A 25,166-nucleotide genomic window follows, 5' to 3' on the forward strand; every position below is an offset into this window, starting at 1 on the left:
CATAGTGTATTCAAAATTTCAAAAACCCTTTAGCCTTAGTTTGAGGAAGGGTACAGCTAGATAATTCCACATTATTCAGACAGATTACCTTCACCTCAGCAAGCTTCAGTGAGATGTTACTTAACTAAATATATGTATCTCTTTCTCCAGCCCTCCAAAAAAATTTTTATGCCTAATTGTTAAACACATTTGTCAGTTTTTGGTGACAGCACATATAGTCAAAAAGAAAACAAGGAAAAATGACTGATTATGGCAGGATTTACTGCTATAATTAGCTGAGTGACATTGGCCAGTGACATAATCTTTATAATACAAAGTATGTGAGTTAGATGAACACTAAGATCTCCTCCAAAAGCTTCTGTACCCAGAGGCAGTTATTACTTCTAACAGTTAGATTCCTGTTAATAGGAAAGCAAGTCAAATTAAGCCCTGTGCAATAAGAAAAAGTAAAAAGAAGTGAGTACTGTTTTGTTGCGTGGCAAGTTTCCTTATGTGCCTATTACCAAATACTACAGTTCATATCTTCACTTAAAATGTTTGACTTGGTCCTTATTTTCCAACTGGAAATGAATGACACAGTTTAGAACTTTAAATGCTTTAGGTGGTTAGTAGTAGATTCTTCTTGTTCTTGGAAACCTTAATTTTAGTCCTAGGAACTTTGGTTCAACAGCTGATTCTATCAACCTAAAGGGTTTCTCCTTTTAAGTAAGGTTATTCTTGTCATCCCCAAGACAGTCTGGCCAAACAGGTTTTTAGCTCAATTGGCACTGGACTTTGCTCACACTCACGCTTAATACTAACACACATATAAGTTCAAAGGAACATAAGTTCCTTTCATTGAGACAAAGGTCTAAAGGAAGCAGACTTAGAAGTCTGCAAGATGCCATCCTGAACTCCAGGTCTCCATTTTTCTCAGTTGGTTGCACATAACACTTTATTGAGGGTAGGAAACTGAGCAGCCTAAGGGCAGTTTGGAGGCGAGCCTTTGGAAAGTACAAAGAAAAAAGTGGAAAATTGGTGAGAAAAAGTGTGGCTTTACAGAAACAAGAAATCCTTTTGAATTTCATTGAGCTTGCATTTAAAGATGACAATAGAGAAACCAGGAAGAAAAACATATTTTGACAGGTAAGATAAAGAAATGAAACTTTCCCAGCTCATGAAGTGATCAGTATTAGTATAAACAGTGTGCTGTGTAACGTTCTACGTTTAAAAAAAAAAAAAAAAAAACAATTTTCAAAGAGGAAAAAAAATAAATACAACTTAATATAAGACAACAGAAAGCATTTTGTGCTTTTGCCGCTTGTACTCTGAACAGCTCTCTCACTGGGGCTGGCCTGCCGCCTGACCACAGCCTGACCTGTCATTGCAGGATGATGTGGGCAGCAGGGATTGTGGCCGCCGTGTCCAGCATTACGTTCCCAGCAGTCAGTACCCTCGTCTCTCAGAACGCAGACTCAAACCAGCAAGGTGAGGTCACTGTCCCCCTCACTGTTTCTTTCCCTCAGTGGAGATGTACCTGCCAGAATCATGAGCATCTCTGATGTCTTTCCACATCAGCATAGAAACAGGTTACAGCTGTATGGTCCCTGCTGAACAATCATACCTCTTTACTTTGACAAATAGGAAAATTCTCTTTTCCTTCCTGATTTGATTTTATACTCATATTTTTGAAATCTGGACACAGCAAGTCAGAATACTTAGAAATACAACTATCTAATTTCTCTTTTCAGTTTTGACTCTTCTTTTATGTTACTGTCAGAATTTACTAGACTATACTCATATTTTAACAAATATCTGTTAAATAATTGATAGACTAGCTACTAAAACAATGAGTTCTTTATTTAATCACTGTAATCACTGAAGTTTCTTTAATTTGGAATCACTCAAAGTCCATTATTTACTCAGTTTAGAAAATGATTCTCTGAGCAAATAAATCTGCGTAGTTCTTGATATTTGAATTGCAGAGTGAGAGACAAAAGTAAGATGACTCTATAGAGTAGCACTGTAAATGTCTAGACTCTTCATCCTTCTTGTGCCTCTGGCTTCCCTATCAGGTACTTCTTACTGCTGAAATTAATTATTTTTCTTCTCCATCACTTAATGGTTTACCTGACTATAGTCAGAAAATAGTGAATTTTAGAAGAAGAAAAAATTTATGTCTTAGAGATCTTTAAAAAGTTTCAATAAAAAAAGAAACTAGACTGGAAAAGATAGTTTATTGGTTGCACTTATTTTTTCACATTGGAAATTAGCCATTTTATTCATATCTACTTTTGTTTTTTATTTTTTTTAACAACAGATCCATGCTGGTTATCTATTTTAAATATAGCGGTTATCATTTGAAGACCTCAAATCTGTGTTTTATCCTGTTACGGTCACTTAGCTGACAGCATCCTTGGGAGATGCTGTGGTTGAAGTAAAGGCATGAGCTATCTGAAGGATGGGCATTGCCTGGGCTCTAAGAGACTCTTATCTTGTCTCTCAGGGCATGAATTTGCTTTGGCTTCTTTTATGCTTACATGTATTAATACAGATGTTTCTAAATGTCAACAAATAAACTTATTAGAACACAGTATATTAGGTTGAATTATATTTGACTGTTTTTGACTTACAGAAATATCTATCTCATGATTCAAGCTAATTTTTTACCTGCCACATGAGACACCAGAGATACCTAGAAATTGACACTTCTGGAATTTTTCAGTACAGGTGTACTTGGAGTACAGCTATCACTGTGAGGAACAGAATCTGTCAGAAGGTGCTAGAAGCACACAGATTCAGGACCCCTATGGACTGACACTTGGGCAGGGATCCAAGATGCAAAGGACAGATTTTTGTTGTAAAAGCACCATTAAATAAGTAGAAGAGGAAAATCTCAATCCGTAAAAAAGTAGAAATTGCCTATAAATTGAGAGTATTAAAATTTTTCATTTTATCATTCCGTATTTATAGGAAGATCTGTTGTTCAGGAGGGAATTCAGCCTCAAAGGGATTTTAGAGACATTGGTGTCATTTCATATCCTTATAGATCTTAGGACAGGTAGTGAGGAGAGTATTGTAAGGGCATAGAAAAGGACAAGATTTGTACAATGAATGGATATCAGTATGATGGGTACTCAGTCCAGCTTAATCAGTATTTTATAGTTTGAAAAAAAGGGCTCTAAAGTCTCCAATCTTGAGATGCTTTTCTGAGAAGACTGGCTCCCTTTTCTTTGTTCTGACTTAGGAGTTGCCCAGGGTATCATAACTGGAATAAGAGGACTCTGTAATGGACTGGGGCCAGCCTTGTATGGCTTCATATTCTACATGTTCCATGTGGAACTGACTGAGTTGGAACCAGAATTGATTTCTAACAATGCCGCCCTACAGGTAATTTGGTAATAAGCCTAGTTTTTAACAATTGTATCTGATTAGAGCAAAATCTTGTGACCTTAAATTTGGAAAGTGTTCTTATTTTTATAATATTACTATTGTATTTGACAGTAGTGTGTGTTCATTGCTTCTTGAGACTAGGGCGGGATCATTTCAGTGATAATGTCTTATGTAAAATATTTGTCTTGCCTTTGTTCAGATTCTGTTTTCACCTGCATAATTTCTGTGGTCAGAATGCTGTCCTCTGGTGAAACTGAGGCCAAATAAAAGATGAAATAACCTAAACTTCCAGCTACAAATTGAGCTGAAGTGCTTTTTCTACCTTTTATTTGCTGTTACTTCCGTGCTTCCAATCTATGTATAATATAGATTTCTGCACAAAACTGGAATTAATGTTCTTACATATACAGACTGCATGATCTCTGGTCACAGGGCAAGATTAGAGATAAACAGCTGTGCTTACATATTTGGTTAAGCTGTCGGAAAGCAGTGATTAGTTGCCCTCCATTGTATTCCAGACACCAGGCTTTGTTAGAATTTGCCATGACAGTTAATGAACATTTGCTAATGAGAAAGTAACTCACTTTTCAGTGGTGTGGTTTTTATTTTTTTATTTTTTTGGTTTATCCAGTACTAATTTTAGTTTGAAAGGCTAACCAAATTCTTCATCTTCATTTGTTTCCACACCCACCAGGGAGCTGTCATCCCAGGCCCACCATTTTTGTTTGGGGCGTGTATAGTTTTTATGTCTTTCCTGGTTGCTGTATTCATCCCTGAGTACAGTAAAGGTGGAATTCAAAAACACAGCAACAGTATCAGTGGCAGCCTGGCCAACACTCCAGAACGGGGCAGTGATGAGGACATTGAGCCACTACTGCAGGACAGCAGCATCTGGGAGCTTTCTTCCCTCGAAGAGCCTGGGCATCAGTGCACTGAGCTATAAATTCTGCAGAAAGGATTCTGTGGACGCCATCTCTGAGAGCCATGGGGGAGCCACACCACATGGAGACTTCATGGTGCTGGGGCGGGGATACCAGTGGCACCCTTCAGGGCTGAGTTTGAGAAGTAACCACCTCTGTCCCTCTGTCTTCCTCCCCTTCCTCCTCCTGTGCCTCTTACCCCATTCTTTTCCTTTTCATTATACATTAGAACTAAATAAGATTTGAAATATACTTTTCTGCAAGTTATCTGGGATCCACATTCAGACACTCAAAATCTGTGGTAGAAATGATGGCTTTCCTTTAATAATGTCAGTGTAGGAGTGATCATGTCCTTTTCAAAAGGTGCAGGATTGTAATACAACTGCTGTCTCTGACAAAATTTAAGATAAAAAATCCCATATTTTCTCCTTTCCTGTTCCTCTGAACTGTGTGCGTTTATCCCATGACAGTTTGTGAGTGGCTGCTTCAGGAGTTGCTCAGTATCAGGGATCTGTTGCCTTTGTTCTAAGGTCAGCAAAAATCTAGTCTTACTCTCCTTTCTTTCTCTACTTCCTATTCTTGGCTAGAATGAAATTCAGCATATACACCTCTGGATAGTAACAATACTGATTAGTATTATTTAATACTTTTACCAGAGGAAGGAAAATTTTTTAATAAATCTAAATCATGAAGAACTAGCAGTTCAGATTCCTGGACCTAATGTCTTGGTTAGATCCATGGTGATTTTACAGAAGAAAAAGATACATCAAGCATTCTGGTGGCAACATAGAAATTGGAGGGTGCTTGTAAGAAGGTTCTCAACAAGGTAAACATTCCTAAGTGCAGATGAGAGTTAGTAACTGGATGCCAGTGGAGTTTATATCCAAGTTTAGACTCATGTAATGTTTTGTTACTATTTACTCCCACCCACATATCCTGTGTCCTGCTTTTGACTGTATCACATCCCTACCTTAACTGTTATATGTAGGCATTTGTTTTCAGTCTTCGTTTTCATCTGTTATCTGCATTTTAAATCTCATAAGAATATGCACAGCAAATCCCTTCCTAAAATATGGGTTTAGGAAGCTCAGTTTCACAAGTGTCTTGCTAATTTTTCAAGATGTTTTATGGACAAAGAAAACTTTACAGATTTATGTGTTTTGCTGCACGGTAAGTGGAGCATTAACTAGGGCCCATCTTTAACATAGCACTCCTTTGAAAGTTTTATAGGTATGAAATATATGTAGCTATATCATAAGGAGTTTTAATTTTCTTTGATGGGGTGCTGTGTAAATCTTGTATTTATAAATATAATGAAAGTATTGACAGAAAAAATATATATACAACTTTTATAAAGGATTGTGTACTGACTGAATACATTTAAAAGAAAATATATTTTGAAACCTGTTCTGCTATGAACAAAGATAACATATCTTTTTTTACTATGCTGTTGATTTTTAAGTTAAGCTTCCTAATGCATAATAAATTTGCAATGGATACTTTTATGTCTTTTGTATTTCTTTAAAGCAAATGGTACCATTGATCTTTAGGTTCTCCTTTGGGTGACTTTCAGCTAAAATAAGTTTTTAGTCCTTAAGCTAATGCAAAAGATATGTGTATTTTCAAAATTAGTTTCATTTCACAATCTTCAAAATGAGTTCACAACTTTTTAAAAATTTTTCAAAAAGCAGGGATACAAACAGTTAGTTGTACACCCATGTTTATTAGCAGCATTATTCACAGTAGCCAAAAGGTGGAAGAACTCAAGTGTACATTGTTGGGTGAGTAGATGAAGAAAATATGGTATATACAAAAATGGAATATTATTCAGCCTTTAAAAGGATTCTAACACATGTTATAACATGGATGAACCTTAATGTTATGCTAAGTGAAATAAGCAGGATGCATACTTTTGTAACAAAAGGAAAAAAACTGTATGATTCCACTTATATGAAATATCTAGTCAAATTCACACAGAAAGTAGTGGTTGCCAGGACTTGGGGGAAATGGAAGTGGAAAGTTATTATGTAATGGATAGATTTTCAGTTTTGGGCTTTCCCTGTGGCTCAGTGGTAAAGAATGTATCTGCAATTCAGGAGATTCAGGAAATATGGGCTTGATCTCTGGGTCGGGAAGATCTGGGGAAGGAAATGGCAACCCACTCCAGTATCTTGGCTGGAAAATCCCAGGGACAGAGAGGACCCTTGTGGGCTACAGTCCATGGAGTTGCAAAGATTTGCAAGAAAAATTCTGGAGATGGATGGTGAGGCTGGTTGCACAACAATGTAAATGTACTCAATGCCATTGAACTAACCTAAAAATGGTTAAAATGATCCATTTTATTATTAGGTATATCTTGTCACAATTTTTTTAAAACTTAGGTAGATTTTTTAAATTGAGATAGAAGTCACCATTTTAACCATTCTACAGTGTACAGTTCAGTGACGTTTAGTTCATTCACAAAGTTGTGCAACTATTAGCATCAATTCCAGAACATTTCCATCATCCCAAAAGGTAGACCCCATCCCCATTAGCAATCACTACCAATTTCCCCATGCCCATCCCCTGAAAACCAGTAATATACTTTCTGTGTCTGTAGATTTGCCTATTTTGAATGTTTCATATAAATGGAATCATACAGTATGTGACATTTTGTCTGGCTTCTTTTACATACCATGTTTTCAAGGTTCATCCATGTTGTATCATGTGTCAAATTTTATTCCCTTTTGAGGGTGAATATTCTATTTTGTGCATATACCAAATGCACAAAATGGAATTTTCCTTTATTCATTTATCAGTTGATAATATCATTTGGTATTTGGATGGTTTTCACTTTTAATATGAATGTTAACTCTCTGTGAACATTCTTGTCCATGTTTTTTGGTGAGCATATCCTGTTAGGTATATATCAGGGAGTAGAATTACTAGGTCATTTAGTGGAGAAGGCAGTGGCACCCCACTCCAGTACTCTTGCCTGGAAAATCCCATGGATGGAGGAGCCTGGAAGGCGGCAGTCCGTGGGGTCACTGAGGGTCGGACACGACTGAGCGACTTCACTTTCACTTTAGTACTATTTAACCATTTGAGGAACTGACACATCAGCTCCACATTTTACTGTCCTATCTGTAATGTCGGAGAGCTTCATTTCTGTATTTCTTTACCAATACTTGTTAATTTCTGTTTTGTTGCCACTGTTTGTAGACATTCTAGTGGGTTTAGAGCGGTATCTCATGGTTTTGATTTGCATTTCCATAATGACTAATCGTACTGAGCATTTTTTTGTGTCCTTATTTGCCATTTATATATATATATATATTCTTTTTTTTTCTTTTTAAAGAAATGTCTATTCAAATCCTTTGCCTATTTTTGAATCAGGATGACTCTTCTATTGTTGAGTTGTAAGAGTTCTTTATAAATTCTGGACACAGTTCAGTACAGTTCAGTCACTCAGTTGTGTCCTACTCTTTGCAACCTCATGAACCACAGCACGCCAGGCCTCCCTATCCATCACCAACTCCCAGAGTCCACCCAAACCCATGTCCATTGAGTCGGTGATGCCATCCAACCATCTCATCCTCTATCGTCCCCTTCTCCTCCTGTCCCCAACCTTTCCCAGCATCCGGGTCTTTTCAAATAAGTCAGCTCTTCACATCAGGTGGCCAAAGTACTGGAATTTCAGCTTCAACATCAGTCCTACCAATGAACACCCAGGACTGATCTCCTTTAGGATAGACTGGTTGGACCTCCTTGCAGTCCAAGGGACTCTCGAGAGTCTTCTCCAACATCACTGTTCAAAAGCATCAATTCTTCAGCACTCAGCTTTCTTTATAGTCCAACTCTCACATCCATACATGACCACTGGAAAAACCATAGCTTTGACTAGACGGAACTTTATTGGCAAAATAATGTCTCTGCTTTTCAATATGCTGTCTAGGTTGGTCATAACTTTCCTTCCAAGGAGTAAGCATCTTTTAATTTCATGGCTGCAATCACCATCCACAGTGATTTTGGAGCCCAGAAAAACAAAGTCTGACACTGTTTCCCCATCTATTTGCCATGAAGTGATGGGACCGGATACCATGATCTTCGTTTTCTGAATGTTGAGCTTTAAGCCAACTTTTTCACTCTCCTCTTTCACTTTCATCAAGAGGCTCTTTAATTCTTCACTTTCTGCCATAAGGGTGGTGTCATCTGTATATCAGGTTATTGATATTTCTCCCGACAGTCTTGATTCCAGCTTGTGCTTCATCCAGTCCAGCGTTTTCTCATGATGTACTCTGCATATAAGTTAAATAAGCAGGGTGACAATACACAGCCTTGAGATACTCCTCTTCCTATTTGGAACCAATCTGTTGTTCCATGTCCAGTTCTAACTGTTGCTTCCTGACCTGCATACAGGTTTCTCAAGAGGCAAGTCAGGTGGTCTGGTATTCCCATCACTTTCAGAATTTTCCACAGTTTGTTGTGATCCACACAGTCAAAGGCTTTGGCATAGTCAATAAGGCAGAAATAGGTGTTTTTCTGGAACTCTCTTGCTTTTTCCATGATCCAGCAGATGTTGGCAATTTGATCTCTGGTTCCTCTGCCTTTTCTAAAGCCAGCTTGAACATCTGGAAGTTCACGATTCATGTATTGCTAAAGCCTCGCTTGGAGAATTTTGAGCATTACTTTACTAGCGTGTGAGATGAGTGCAATTGTGCGGTAGTTTGGGCATTCTTTGGCATTGCCTTTCTTTGGGATTGGAATGAAAACTGACCTTTTCCAGTCCTGTAGCCACTGCTGAGTTTTCCAAATTTGCTGGTACTTTGAATGCAGCTCTTTCACAGCATCATCTTTCAGGATTTGAAATAGCTCAACTGGAATTCCATCACCTCCACTAGTTTTGTTCATAGTGATGCTTCCTAAGGCCCACTTGCCTTCCAGGATGTCTGGCTCTAGGTGAGTGATCACACCATTGTGATTATCTGGGTCGTGAAGATCTTTTTTGTACAGTTCTGTGTATTCTTGCCACCTCTTCTTAATATCTTCTGCTTCTGTTAGGTCCCTACCATTTCTGTCCTTTATTGAGCCCATCTTTGCATGAAAAGTTCCCTTGGTATCTTAATTTTCTTGAAGTGTTCTCTAGTCTTTCCCATTCTATTGTTTTCCTCTAATTCTTTGATCGCGATCAGCATTGATCAAATTGATCATTGATCGCTGAGGAAGGCTTTCTTATCTCTTCTTGCTGTTCTTTGGAATTCTGCATTCAAATGGGTATATCTTGCCTTTTCTCCTTTGCTTTTCACTTCCTGTCTTTTCACAGCTATTTGTAAGGCCTCCTCAGACAGCCATTTTGCTTTTTTGCATTTCTTTTTCTTGGGGATGATTTTGATTCCTGTCTCGTGTACAATGTCACGAACCTCTGTCCATAGTTCATCAGGCACTCTGTCTATCACATCTAGTCCTTTAAATCTATTTCTCACTTCCACAGTACCCACTGGACACAGTACTCTTGATCAAATGTATAATTTGTGAATTTCTCCCATTGTGTGGGCTCTCTTTTCACTTTCTTGATTGTATCTTGATGCACAAAAGTTTTAGTGTTGATAAAGTCCAGTTTATCAGTTTTTTTTTTCTTTTTGGTGCTTTGTTTGGTGTCCTATCAAGTCCAAGGTTATGAATTAATATGTTTTCTTCCTCTAAAAGAGTTTTATAGTTTGCATTTTCACATTTAGTTCTTTGGCCTTTCTTGAACTTACTTTTGTATGTGGTGTGAGGTAGGATTTCAGTGTCATTCTTTTTTGCACGTGAGTATTTAGTGACTGAGCATCATTTGTTGAAGAGATTCTTTCCCCACTGAATTGTCTTGGCACCCCCTATTGAAAATTAAGTGAACAATGATGTATGGGTCTGTTTTTGAGCTTTCTTGTCTCTTGGTCTATTTTTTCTATCCTAATGGCAGTAGCACACAGTTTTGATTACTGTAGCTTTATCATATTGAGTTTTTAGATCAGAATGTATGAGTTCTCCAACTTTGTTCTTTTTAAAGGTTTATTGACTAGTCGGTGTCCCTTGAAATTCCTCAGGAATTGTAAAACCAGCTTTTCCATTTTAGGGAGGGGAAGGTAGTTGGTATTGAAAGACTTAATTCTTAGGTAGATTGATAAGAAGTCTGGGGGTCCCCAGGAGGAGAAAAGGACAAACTTTTTTTTCCTACATTCCTTCATGTTAGTCACATGAAACATTTTTTTGTTTAAGCCCAGAGCTAATGATTATACAACAAAAAACAATTCATCTTACTTAGGGATATGTTTTTCCTTAAACTCTGTACCAATGATTATATAACAACAAGGTGTCTTGCTTGAGGACATGTTTCTCTTAAGAACCTTCTGACTAATCCTGTCATCTTAAAATGTAAATTCTGGGAGTGGTTCTGGTAGAACCTTTACAAACTTGAGACATTCTTTTGATTTATTGTTAATAACCAACTGAAAAAGTATAAGCTGTCTTGCTAACACTAGTGAGGGGGCATTCTCTGTCCCCCTTCTGATGTCTTATGTCAGAAGCTTTCTGCCTTTTTTCACTGCAGTAAAACTTTTGCCACACAAAAGCTCTGAGTGATCAAGCCTGGTCCCTGATCCTGAAGAAAAATCTTTGGAGATCACCGCCATAAGCTATCAGTATCTTGCTAAGGATTGAACTGAACTTGTAGATCATTTTGGGTGTAGTAAGATAATAATCTTAATAACATTATGCCTTCCTAACCATGAACATGGGGTGTCTTTACATTTAATTTCACTTTTAGACTTCATTTCTCATGTATAAAATGCATCTGATTTTTGTGTGTTGATTGTGTATCCTGAAACTTTGTTGAATTTATTGGCTCCAGTAGTTTTGGGTTTGTGTGTGTGTGTGTGTGTGTTACTCTTAAGAATTTTCTGTCTTAAGGATCATGTTATCTCCAAGTAGGTAGTTTTCCTTTCCAGTTTGGATGTCTTTTATTTATTTTTCTTGCCTGATTTTCTGACTAGAACTTCCAGTATATCTTTGCTTTCTGTCTTCTTTATCTTAGGAGGAAAGCTTTCAGCTCTTCACCTTTGAGTATATTAGTTACAGATTTTTTAATAGACAACCTTTATCATGTTGTGGGACGTTCCCCTTTGTTTTTTGAGTGGAGTTTTTGTTTGTTATTTGTTTAGTTTTGTTTTATGATAAAAGGATGTTGGATTCTGTCAAATGTTTTTTTCTGCATTGAGATGTTTGTGGTATTTTATTCTTCATTCTATTATTGTAGTGTATTACATTGGTTGGTTTTCATACGTCGATCCACTCTTAAATTACTGGGATAATTCCCAGTAATTATCCCACTTGGTCATAATCTTTAATATGTTGCTGGATACCTGCACATTTTTTACTTTTTAAAGATTTTTTCATCTATATTCACGAAGAGTATTGGACTTTTCTAATGATGTCTTTCCAGCTTTGGTAATGCTGGTTTCATAGAAAATGTTTCCTTCTCTTCTGTTTTTGAAAGAGTTTAAAAAGAATTAGTGTTGATAGTACTTTAAACATTTGATAGAACACTACAGTATTAAGTTACCCCACACCAGGTATTTGAACAGAGAATTTAATATAAGGAGTAGTTAACTATACTGTTAACTAGGCAACCAAAAGAGTGAAGCGAGAACTCTAAGGCAGTGGGTAGTGGCTCTCAAATTTCGACATGCATCAAGGTCAACTGGAGTGCTTGTTAAACACAGATTTCTGCTCACACTATCTGAGTCACTGACTCAGCAGGTTGGATAGTGCTAGAAAATCTGCATTTCTAACCAGTTCCCAAGACGTGCTGATGTTGCTGATTCTGGGACCACAGTCTGAGAAGCATGTATCACGGGGTTAACAACTGTAGTTTATCCAGAATGAGGGAACAAAGGGAACAAATTTGAATTATTAAAATCTTAGGGAAGATTCTCCATGTGGTTGGGTCTCAGACATCTTCAAAGAACAACTGATGGTGTTTCTAGGCCTGGAAGTAAGGTGTGTATGGAGGTGATACAGTGTACCCGGGGTTCTGTCCATGATGAGAAAACTGAAAACTGGATTTAACTGCTGCTATGGGAAGGAACTACCTTTGCCAGGGTAAAGAAATTGTTGGTATGAAGCTATGAGAAATGAGAAGACAGGAGGGAGTCAGTCAGTGCCCCTTCCTCTTCAGTTTGCAGCCTCCTTCTAAGCACCCTCCATTGGTAGAGCTAACATATGAGCTGACAAAAACAGAATGGGCATGCCAACTAAAGGGCAAGTTGGAACTGAAAGACCGTAACTGAATCACTGGTTGCTACAACTGGTGTGAGCTCCTGTGTGGCCACCAACAAACTCCGTTCTTCTATTTAATGAGATGTAACTCTTATTTGCAAGTGATGCATCCGCCCTGTCCACAAAATTAGGAGGCACAAAATCTTAGTAGTGAGTTATCTGTCACTGAACTATGTTGATTACTTCTCAATCCCCAAATAATCATAGTCCCATTTGAAAATTCTTTTAACAAAAGGTATAATTAACCTGCAATAAAACTTGTATAAAATCAGAAGAGAAGAAAATGCTAACTCTACATGTACACACACACCAGCAAAAGGAAGGAGATGATAGTCACCTGTCCTGTCCTCGCTTCTGTGACTGGTCACGTGACCTTCGGTTCAGTTCAGTCACTCAGTTATGTCTGACTCTTTGCAGTCCCATGGACTGCAGCACACCAGACTTCCCCTGTCCATCATCAATTCCCAGAGCTTGCTCGAACTCATGTCCATCGAGTCACTGATGCCATCCAACCATCTCATCCTCTGTCATCCCCTTCTCCTCCTGCCTTCAATCTTTCCCAGTATCAGGGACTTTGACAATGAGTCAGTTCTTTGCATCAGATGGTGAAAGTATTGGTGCTTCAGCATCAGTCCTTCCAATGAATATTCAGGACTGGACTGGTTGGATCTCCTTGCAGTCCAAGGGGTTCTCAAGAGTCTTCTCCAACACCACAGTTCAAAAGCATCAATTCTTCAGTACTTAGGTTTCTTTATAGTCCAACTCTCACATCCATACATGACTACTAGAAAAACCGTAGCTTTGACTAGACAGACGTTTGTTGGCAAAGTAATGTCTCTGCTTTTTAATATGCTGTTTAGGTTAGTCATAGCTTTTCTTCCAAGGACAAGCATCTTAATTTCATGGCTGCAGTCACCATCTGCAGTGATTTTGGAGCCCAAGAAAATGAAGTCTGTCACTGTTTGCATTGTTTCTCTATCTATTTGCCATGAAGTGATGGAACCATATCCATGATCTTTGTTTTTTGAATGTTATGTTTTAACTCAACTTTTTCACTGTCTTCTTTTATATTCATCAAGAGACTTTTTAGTTCCTCTTCACTTTCTGCCATAAGAGTGGTGTCATCTGCATATCTGAGGTTATTGATATTTCTCCCAGCAATCTTGATTCCAGCTTGTGCTCCATCCAGCCTGGCATTTTGCTGATGTACTCTGCATATAAGTTAATTAAGCAAGGTGACAATATACAGCCTCAATGTACTCCTTTCCCAATTTTGAACCAGTCCCTTGTTCCATGTCTGGTTCTAACTGTTGCTTCTTGACCTGCATACAGATTTCTCAGGAGGCAGGTAAGATGGTCTGGTATTCCCACCTCTTTCAGAATTTTCCAGTTTGTTGTGATCCACACAGTCAAAGGTTTTGGCATAGTCAATAATACAGAAGTAGATTTTTTCTAGAATTGGCTAATATTTAAAACTTCTGCTTCTACCCATTCCATTTCCTTGACCTTCGATAGAACTTCGGCTTGTTGGTGTTTTCTGACAGGTAACCAAGATCTGAATTACTAACGGATCTGCACCCTCAGTAGTTGTACCACCATCATCATCATTATCATTGGTACCTGTAATTTTTCAGTAATCTTGTTACTAGGCATGGAGTACTAAGAACTATCTCAGAGAATCCCTAGAGTTCTGGACATAGCTCTCCTTTCCCCTCACTCGCAGCAACTTTGTCTCCTGCCTCAGTGGCATGAGGAGGCCAAGTAGGAGTCTCATTTCCCAGTGCAGTGGAACCATAGATGTTTCACCTCATAGCAGCATTACCCACTTCTCTCCAACTGGCATCTCAGAATTGCAAAGAGGGTTAATTAAAAAGCCTCTTGATGAAAGTGAAAGAGGAAAGTGGAAAAGTTGGCTTAAAGCTCAACATTCAGAAAACTAAGATCATGGCATCTGGTCCCATCATTTCATGGGAAATAGATGGGGAAACAGTGTCAGACTTTGTTGTTTTAGGCTCCAAAATCACTGCAGATGGTGACTGAAGCCATGAAATTAAAAGACGCTTACTCCTTAGAAAAAAAGTTATGACCAACGTAGATAGCATATTGAAAAGCAGAGACATTACTTTGCCAACAAAGGTCCGGCTAGTCAAAGCTATGGTTTTTCCAGTGGTCATGTGTGGATGTGAGAGTTGGACTGTGAAGAAAGCTGAGCGCTGAAAAATTGATGCTTTTGAACTGTGGTGTTGGAGAAGACTCATGAGAGTCCCTTGGATGGCAAGGAGATCCAACCAGTCCATTCTGAAGGAGATCAGTCCTGGGATTTCTTTGGAAGGAATGATACTAAAGCTGAAACTCCAGTACTTTGGCCACCTCATGCGAAGAGTTGACTCTTTGGAAAAGACTCTGATGCTGGGAGGGATTGGGGGCAAGAGGAGAAGGGGACGACAGAGGATGAGATGGCTGGATGGCATCACTGACTCGATGGACGTGAATTTGAGTGAACTCCGGGAGTTGGTGATGGACAGGGAGGCCTGGAGTGCTGCGATTCATGGGGTCAAAAAGAGTCGGACACGACTGAGCGACTGCACTGAACTGAACTGAACTGTGATGGAAAGAGAAGCCCCTTCACTTCCTCCCTGGTGTCTTAATTCCTTATATTCTGGCTCTGAGAGTATGCTATATCATTTCCCATACAAAGCTATGGAGCTTGGATTTTATTCTTTTTAGCTTTTTTCTTTCTCAGTTCTGTGATTAAGTCAGAGGGAATGACCATCTTGGCTAGGTCTCCCTGTCTCTTTCTAGCTTGCTTGTGTTTGAAAACTTTTCCCCTTTCTTCTTATTTTTAATGTTTATGTGTTTGCCTGATCCTCCTTGATGTTGAGCCCAGAAATCTTCTATCTCACTCCTATTACCAGTGCAGCTCCACTGGAATGGCCTGAGCTATGAGGTTCTCTGCAGTGACTCTCAAATGTCTTATGTATCAACTAAGAGTAACTGTGCATGTTTGTCTTTGGGATACTAAAATACATTGATCTCTAATACTGGCTGTAATTATTTTAGTTCTAATAACTTTATTTTATATTTTGGTCATTTGGGCTAAGAAGAATAAAAAGGCTTATATTTTCTAAAATTTTAAAAGGGAACATAACTTGTAAAAATGTTATGAACAACCCCATGATATTTGAGGGCAGAGGTGAGGTAATGTGGAGATTATTAGTCTGTTCATACTTAAGTATTAATTGGAATTTTCTTTTCAACTCTGCCTGAGATTAGCTTCTTTAAGTTGAATCATTTATAATGCTCAAGAACATGAACAGGTAAAGATAAATGTATTACAAAATATTAAGATGCATTAGATGTATTAGGGTACTTCAGTATTTTAGCTATTTGGGGATTTTTTTATGGTTTATGTGTGTATAGCTGCATTAATGGTCATCATGGCCATTTTTATAAAGCTGTTACTTGTCTTGGAAAGAAGGTAATAATGAGTAGAATCATTGTGTTCTAAAATATGACCACTAGATGACAGTGGTTAGACAGTGGTTTTCACAGTTAGGGCTAATGCAGAGCATTGCTTGATTCTATTAGAACTTTAAAAAAAAAAAAAAACAATTTTGTGACAATGGGCATTTTTAAATATCTGCATACCAAAATTCTTGAACAGTAAATAAAAAGAAGAGTAAAAGGGAAGAGTGGTAAGAGCTTAAAAAGTACATTCATCTATTTTCTTTTCTGACCATAGTAATTTTAGAAGACAGCATTGTCCTCTTCTGTTGTGTAAGAGTGATTGAGTCTTCCTTGTTCTAGTCTGACTTTTCTATCAGTGTGACAAGCTGCCAGAATTTCACTTAGGGAAGTTCTAAGTCTCGCCAATTGCTGGTTTCAAACTTGAGAGTTTAGGATATCAGCAAAGATAAAATTGTGAATTTTCTGTTGTATGGCTGTTGCTTTATAATTATATAAGAATCAAAAAGCCTTTGTCTAAATAGATTTAAAATCTACTTTCCTGCCATTAAAAACACAAAAAATATTCTTTCTCTCAGAGTTTTTAAGAGACCAAAATTCACTTGAAAAGATGATAATTGGGGCCTGGTCCCGGCTTACTGGTGACGGGCTTCACTAAGATGATCATGGCACCTCAGACAGGTAAGAGAGCCCAAAGGTGGTCTCGGGATGCCTTCCAAAGTCAGCACAGCCGCCAGAACCCTCGCTCTAGCGCAATGCCTGTGAGGAATGTCAGTTAGCTTCCTGTGGTATACTGATGAGCAGAACTCTTCCACTACATACCTCAATTTTGCCTAAGAAGATAAACGCAAAAACCTTCTTCAGAATTGCTGCACCATTAATAAACAAAAGAATATTCAGAAAGGAGAATTGTAGGTTATTCTATGCAGGAAATGTATGATGAAATGGAGAATTACAAGCATTTTGTTCTTTGGTGCAAAAAATCAGATATAATATCAAGGAAATCTGAATACTATAAAACACGATTAGAAATTGAATTTCCACCTGAACTGAAGTGCAGTACATCAGTAGTAACCTTGGTGAAACCACATTTGGTGAAGGTATCCTGTACTGATGGGAAGCTCTTCAATCATTTGGAGACGATTTGGCATTTTCACCCAGGTCTTCCTGGCTACCCAAGAACTTGTACTTTGGATTTTTCAATTTCTTTTGAATTTTGCTCACTTCTACACTCTCAGCTTGCCACAATATTTTTTCAATGAAGTTGTAAAGTAGATGGTGGCTGCCTTTGAAAGAAGAGCATGTAAGCTGTATGTTCCAGAAACAAACATACCTCAGGAAATGATGTTTCATGAAATTCATCACGTGTAAAGAGAAAATGAAATGGTCACCTACTTGTATCTAGTTTATTCACTTTTAGGAAGTGTTTTCATCATTTGCTTTCAGAAGTCAGAAAGCATATGTCGAACTCAGCTTTGATTATAAACCCATACCGTTGAAAATTTACACTTGGAATATGGAACCACATGAACATAGAATTCAATCAAGCATAATTTAGAGAAGTATGTATGTTAGCATATTTACAATAATAGGATGTCGTCACTGTTGCTAGAATACTGACATCATTCGTTTGAGCAGAAATTGAAACTGTAAATTTAAACCTTTTAATTATTACCTCACCTAAAAGAGGTTGGTTGAGATACTCATGCAGTGTATACTGTATTAACCATGTCACATTTAAGTTATTAATTTCAGACTATTTGTAATTTATTGCCTTAGGGCCTGCCTCATGGCTTAGGATATTTGAGTAATAACCAGATATTTTAAAAAAAAAAAAAACTGACTTAAAAATACTGTTAGTGAAGGTTCCCTGACACTTTTCTTATTTTTAAATTGTCCCTATAGGTAGTAGTAGATAATTCAGTATTATACTAAGGTTAACTTCCAGATAAACAACAATTTTTTTTTTTTTCCTTTTGGTGAGTGATCCAGAGGGTTTTTTTGGTCCAGAGTTTTAAGCTACTTTTCTCATAGTTTGCAACCCTCACCCTGATACTCTGACTGCTGAGTCAGTAGTGCTGAATCCATGTCAAATTTTGCTTACAGCAGTGGGCAATAGATCAAGATAAGTTGATTTATATGTCTGCAGCACCATGCATCCTTATTTTCTATTTATTGTGTATTCACTTTCAATAATGTATTTCAAACTGATATTTTTATAAACAATCAACATAAGGACTGAAGTAGTAATAAAGTTAATTTGTTTATTTTTTGTACAGTTAAAAATAAAGATGAGGGGGAACAGATGGAGGAGTAGGTGGAGGTGGAATACATCTCTCTCCATGGATACATCAGGAATACACCTTCAGACACAGACGTGCATACAGAACACCAGCTGAAAGCATACAGGAGGACCTGACCAGTGGAAAATCTTATATAGAACCACGCAAAACTCAGTAGGATGAAGGAACTAGGGGAAAAAATAGGAGTGTTAGTAGGAGTGGACATATCCTCAGCAGGTGGGGGAATGGAAGCAGGCGTCCGATCCCCACAGTGGGGCAACTGTCTGAGTCAGAGGAGAAACATTTAAGTGAAACAGCTGATCTGTGGCAGCCTAAACGGAATGAGAATCAGACAGTCCTTGCCACAGCCATACATACCCTGGGCAGGGACGCGGGTACCCTAGAAGGCGCAGCAGCTGGGAGCTGGAGTTTAGGGATTGTGGAGCAAACCCAGTTCGAGAGCTGCTGTTGACTGTGCAGAGACGGATCAAGGGGATATGAAGGGGGAGATCGTGGTGGGAAATGCCTGCAGAGGAAAGCTGGGCAGCCATGGGAGCAAGGCAATACTGCTGAGTCACTCACAGAATGTAGAGCCATCACCATAGCCTCTCTCCACATGCCAGCATTGGCAGTTGAACAATAGAGAAGCTGGCCCATCAAACACCTGAGGCACTGAACTACAGAGTAGGACCCCACCCAGGGTGCCCCTTTGAGTCCCTGATGGGGTCTATGGAGTAGGACCCCAGTCAGGGGCAGGAGGGCCTCTATGTGCCTGACATGTAGAACAACAGAGAGGGACCCCAGGCAAGGGATTCCCTCTAAGTGCCTGACCAGGCGGAGCTATGGAGAAAGACTGGCCAAAGAGGCCTTCTGATAGCCAGCTACAAGAGGCTCGAGAAAAGACTGACAGGGCCATAACTCCTGCCACGGAGGCAGTTTGTGTCCCTGCACACTTGGTGCTGCCAGGGTCCCTGCAAGCCAAGCAACTGCACCACCTTCACGCTCAACTCTCACTGGGGCAGAGCTACCACACGCAAAATAATAATAATAATAAAGTCTTGTGTTTATGTGCACAGGGTCACTTTGGTCCTGTCCGGCTCTTTGCAACCCTGTAGACTGTGGCCTGCCAGGCTTCTCTGTCAGAGAGGGGGATTCTCCAGGCAAGAATACTGGAGCGTATTGGCCAAAACTGGTTGCCATACCCTTCTAGAGCACTGTATTTCCTGCTCCCCTATCCGCCAACTCCCCTGAGTACCTGGTGCTGCCAGAACCCCTGCGACCCAAGCAGCTGCACCATCTCCACATCTGGCCCTCACAGGGACAGACCCAAGCCCTCCACGGCAGCCTCAGGAACAAACCCCACTGGACGACCCACATGGAGAGGTGGAAATAAAACCACAGTTGAAACCCAGGGGTAGTGTGGCTAAGGTAGAAGACCCAAAACCTTCCCACCAGCTGTACAAGCTTCAGATTAAATCCACACAATCAAATAGGCAAACTCTATATCTATGGAATATATAAAAGGACACTGAGAGCTCCCGCAAAAGAAAACACACTAGCTCTGATAGCTCTGGACATTGGAGGCAAGAACACACAGAAGTAGGACCAGACTAGAATCTCAGCAGCCCCCACAGCAGGTCCAGAGATCAGCACAATGTTGGAGGGCATCCTAGTGAGGTGAGGTGGACTATGATTTGCAGCACGAGAAAGGACTGACAGCAGTGACTCAAGAGAAATATTTATTATTCTTATTTTTTGACTTGTTCTGTAGATTCTTTTGGGTTTTTTTCTCCGCACCCCCCTGACCCCTCATTGTAGTTGTCGATTTATTGGCACTAAGATATCCAGTTAAGCTTTTCAGCTTTTTTTTTATTCCTTTCTTTTTCCTCAGTCACATTTTTTATTGTCATAAACCTCTGCCTCTAGGTTGGGCTTTTGCAGTTCTGGGGAGTTTTCCTCTTTTCTTCTTTTCTCTTTTTTTAATTTTAACTTTTATACCTATTATTATTTTTTCTACATTTATTCCTTTGTTTGCTTTTATTACTGTTATTTTCCCCTTGCAGTTAATCTTTAATGTATATAAATATCTACCTCTATTTTACTTTGCATATCTATTTCTTTCTTTTCTTTCTCTCCTTTCCTCTCAACATATTTGTTAGTTTTATTTTCATTGCATTATTCCCCAATTGGCACCTTGCTTTAGTTTTGTTTTCCAGTTTGTGCTTTAATTAGTTTTGTTTTGGTAGGTATAATTTTTTGTTTCTTTTGCTTGCTGGGTCAATCTATTGTACTTAATATTTTTTCAACTGTTTTGATTTTGTTTATGGGTGTATATGTAAATGTATATATTCAGTCACACTTTTTATTGTTATAAACCTCTGCCTCTACACTGAACTTTTGCAGTTCTGTGAAGTTTTCCTGTTTTTTCCCTTTTTTCTTCTTCCATTTTTTTTCTCTTTTCTCCTTTTATAAGTTTTAATTTTTAAAACCTATTATACTTTTTCTACATTTATTCCTTCATTTTCCTTTCCTACTGTTCTTTTCCCCTTGAATTAATCTTTAATGTATATAAATCTTTTTCATCTACCTCTATTTAACTTTGCATATCTACTCTTTCTTTCTTTCCTTTCCACTCAACATATTTGTTAGTTTTGTTTTCATTGCTTTATTCCCCACTTGGCACTTTGCTTTCCTTTTGTTTTCCAGTTTGTGCTTAAGTTAGTTTTGTTCTTAACTGGTAAGTATAATTTTTGATTTCACTGGATCAATCTACTGTACTTTATTTTTGTTGGACTGCTTTCACTTTTTTCATGGGTGTATATGTACCTGTGTATATTCCATTATTTTAATTATTATTTGCCTGATTTTGTACATGCCATTTGTCTGGAGTTCATCTTTGGTTTCTCGTTTTTGGATATTTGTTTCACTCTCCCTTAATACCATAACAAACCACTTGTGGAATCCTCATTCCTGACCAGAGATCAAACCCCTGAACCTTTGGAGTGGGAGCACTGACTCCAACACCCTAGACTACTAGGGAACTAACCCTAGGGAGTATCACATAGTGAGAACTCACACAAAGGAAACCACTTGAATACAAGACCCAACATCAGCCAACCACCAGTAGCACCCTGTGCAGGATGCCTCATCTAAACAACAAACAAAACAAAAATACAAACCCAATCATCAGCAGACAGGAGTACCACCTCACTCAGCCTTGTCCATCAGAGGAAAAACAGCACAAATCTCACCCTATAAGAAGCTCACACAAACCACTGGACCAACCTTAGGAAAGCAGAAACCAAAAGGAATAAAGAATACAACCTTCTTCAAGGAAAGAATTCATCTTTCCTTAAAGCCTGGGGAAAGGAGACCTCAAACACAATAACTTTAAAAAATATATGAAAAGGCAGAGAAATACTGCACAAATGAAGGAACAAACTAGAAACACAGAAGTCCAAATAAATGAAGAGGAAATAGGAAACTTACCTGAAAAAGAATTCAGAATAATGATAGTAAAGATGATCAAAAACCTTGAAAAACAAAATGGAGAAAATGCAAGAATCAATTAACAAAGACCTAGAAGAATTAAAGAATAAGCATACAGAGACAAACAACACAATTTCTGAAATTAAAAATATTCTAGACAGAATCAATAGCAGAGTATCTGAAGTAGAAGAATGAATCAGTGAGCTGGAAGATAAAATGGTGTAAACAACTTCTGAAGAGCAGAATAAAGTGAAAAGAATGAAAAGAGCTGAGGACAGTTTCAGAGAACTCTAGGACCACATCAAACACACCAATAGTCGATTTATACAGGTCCCAGAAGAAGAAGAGAAAAAGAAAGGGTATGAGAAAATTTTTGAAAAGACTATACTTGAAAATTTCCCCAACATGGAAAAGGAAATAGGCAATCAAGTACAAGAGGCACAAAGAGTCCCATACAGGATAAACCCAAGGAGAAACATTCCAAGACACATACAAATCAAACTAACAAAGACTAAACACAAAGAAAGAATATTAAAAGCAGTAAGGAGAAATGACAAGTAAAATACAAGGGAAGCCCCATACACTTAACAGCTGGTCTTTCAGCAGAAACTCTGCAGGCAAGAAGGGAATGGCAGGATATATTTAAAGTATTAAAAGGGGAAAATCTACAACCAAGATTACAGTACCTGGCAAGGATCTCATTCAAAATTGATGGAGAAATCAAAAGCTTTGCAGACAAGCAACAGTTAAGAGAATTCAGTACCATCCAACCAGCTTTACAACAAATGTTAAATGGATTTATATCATCAAGAAATACAACAGAAGAAAAAAGATCTACAAAATCAACCCCAAACAATTAGAAAATGGCAATAGGAACATATATATCAATAATTGCTTTAAATGTAAATGGATTAAATGCTTCAACCAAAAGACACAGACTGGCTGAATGAATACAAAAACAAGACCTGTATATATACTGTTTACAAGAAACCCACTTCAGACTTAAAGACACATATAGACTGAAAGTGAGAGGGTGGAAAAATATATTCCATGCAAATGGGGAGCAAAAGAAAGCTGGAGTAACAATCCTCATATCAGACAAAATAGACCTTAAAATAAAGAAGATTACAAGAGACAAAGAAGGACACTACATAATGATCAAGGGATCAATCCAAAAAGAAAACGTAACAACTGTAAATATCTATGCACCCAACTTAGGAGCACCTCAAAACATAAGACAAACACGAACAGATATAAAATGAGAAATTGACAGTAACACAATAATAGTAGGAGACTTTAACACCCCACTCACACCAATGGATAGATCATCAAAACAAAAAATTAATAAGGAAACACAAGTCTTAAATGATATGTTAAATGAGTTGGATCTCATTGATATCTTCAGGACATTCCATCCAAATGCAGAAGAATACACCTTCTTCTCAAGTGCACATGGAACATTCTCCAAGATAGACCACATCTTGGGTCACAAAAATTCAGTAAATTTAAGAAAATTAAAATCATATCAATTTAACAAAATTCAGTAAATCTAAGAAAATTGAAGTCTTGTATATATATATGATTTCAATTTTCTGCATCTTCTCTGACCACAGAGAACATGGAAGCAACCTAGATGTCCATCAACAGATGAATGGATAAAGAAGTTGTGGTATATACACACAATGGAATATTATTCAGCCACAAAAAGGAACGCATTTGAGTCAGTTCTGATGAAGTAGATGAACCTAGAACCTATTATACAGAGTGAAATGAGTCAGAAAGAGTAAGATAAATATCGTATTCTAATGCATATATACAGAATCTACAAATATGGTACTGAAAAATTTATTTTTAAGAGCAGCAGTGGAAAAACAGACAGAGAATAGACTTATGGACATGGGGTGAAGGGAGGAGAGGGTGAGATGTATGGCAAGATGCCGGAGTCCAGCTCCAGCAGCCAGGGATTCAACCTGAAGGGATGAGCGGTGTCGGCGAGAAACTGAGGCAGCCTCTCATTTTGCTTGGACTGCCTGTTTATTTCAAGCTTATGATTCTCTTTTGTACTTTTACAAAAGCATTAGGTCAGAGGTTTGATATTTTTAGTTCCCATTGACCCAGATTTATTTTTCTCCAAAAATCATTGTTGCCCCTCTAAAGGAGTGCCTTTCTCAGCAATTTTCTCATCTACTTTTTCTCATGTGTCCTTGTGAATACACTGTAACTCATGCTAATGTCTGGGCTGCATACCACATTCCTCAGTTTAATTCTTATCTTTCTAAGTCCATTTGCCCCTAGTATCCTAAGCTCACTATTTCTTAGAAAGGGCTTCTTGCTAATAATATCTCTAAAGTCCCTAATTTCTATAAGCTATAGTAGAATATGCTAATATTACATTAATCCTTAAATCTTTAGCTTCTAACTATTTTAATTATTCCTAAGCCCTCAATTCAGCAAACTCCTTTGCCATAAACACTTTTTTCACAAATGGGCTTCAGATAGCAATCCCTCCCATGGCCTCAAGCTGCGGCCTGTGTGCTCACCCTGGAACATTTTTTTGTAAAAGTCCTTGAACAAATGTCAGTGATTAACTTTATGTACTATTCTTTTAGCACAGCTGCAGAAGGCTTTATGCCTTCTCGTGCTCCTCTCAAAAACAATAATCACCTTAATATTCTCTTCAGTCAACTCAGCCAAGGAAAGGAAAAAACAAGTCAGAATCACAAAGCCTAACTGCTTCATTCCGGGTCCGTGCCTGCGGAACAAAGGGAGGGGGTTTAGGGCCATGCATCCATTTTGTCAGTAATGCCTAACGCAGCTCCCGACAGCAAGAGTAGCATGGAAACTTACATTACCGTATGTAAAACAGATACCCAACGGGCATTTGCTGTATGGCTTAGGAAACTCAAACAGGGTCTCTATCAATTTAGAGGGGTGGGAAGGGGCAAAAGGTGGGAGGAAGGTTCAAAAGGGAGGGGATATATGTATACCTATGGCTGATTCATGTTGAGGTTTGACAGAAAACAACAAAATTCTATAAAGCAATTATCCTTCAATTAAAAAAATAAAAGAAGATCCACATAGTCAAAGTTAGGGTTTTTCCAATAATCATGTATGGATGTGAGAGTTAGACCATAAAGAAGGCTGAGTGCCAAAGAACTGATGCTTTCAAATCATGGTGCTGAAGAAGACTTCAGAGTCCTTTGAACAGCAAGGAGGTCAAACCAGTCAGTCCTAAAGGAAATCAGTCCTGAATATTCATTGGAAAGACTGAGGCTGAAGGTTTGGCCACTGGATGTGAAGAGCTGACTCATTGAAAAAAAAAAGAAAAAACCTAAAATGCTGG

General features: G+C 38.3%; 1 protein-coding gene and 1 pseudogene across 6 annotated transcripts in view; both read left to right on the plus strand.

The window, feature by feature from the left end:
* Window positions 1-5,797, plus strand: part of MFSD14B (major facilitator superfamily domain containing 14B) — a 130,436-nt gene extending 124,639 nt beyond the window's left edge. For 5 of the 6 annotated variants that reach the window (XM_024995591.2, XM_024995588.2, XM_024995592.2 and 2 more), the window contains 3 exons: window positions 1,370-1,467; window positions 3,227-3,369; window positions 4,067-5,797. In XM_024995591.2, coding sequence (XP_024851359.1) covers window positions 1,370-1,467; window positions 3,227-3,369; window positions 4,067-4,315 — 490 coding nt within the window. In that variant the 3' untranslated portion in view covers window positions 4,316-5,797. The remainder of the gene's footprint in view (window positions 1-1,369; window positions 1,468-3,226; window positions 3,370-4,066) is intronic. The other variant, NM_001083662.2, reaches the window with a different exon arrangement.
* Window positions 5,798-7,060: 1,263 nt separating this feature from the next.
* On the plus strand, window positions 7,061-24,776 carry LOC132345907 (coenzyme Q-binding protein COQ10 homolog B, mitochondrial-like; annotated as a pseudogene).
* Window positions 24,777-25,166: the final 390 nt, after the last annotated feature.

Source organism: Bos taurus, chromosome 8 (assembly GCF_002263795.3).
Source record: "Bos taurus isolate L1 Dominette 01449 registration number 42190680 breed Hereford chromosome 8, ARS-UCD2.0, whole genome shotgun sequence".
Classification (NCBI taxonomy): Eukaryota; Metazoa; Chordata; class Mammalia; order Artiodactyla; family Bovidae; genus Bos; species Bos taurus.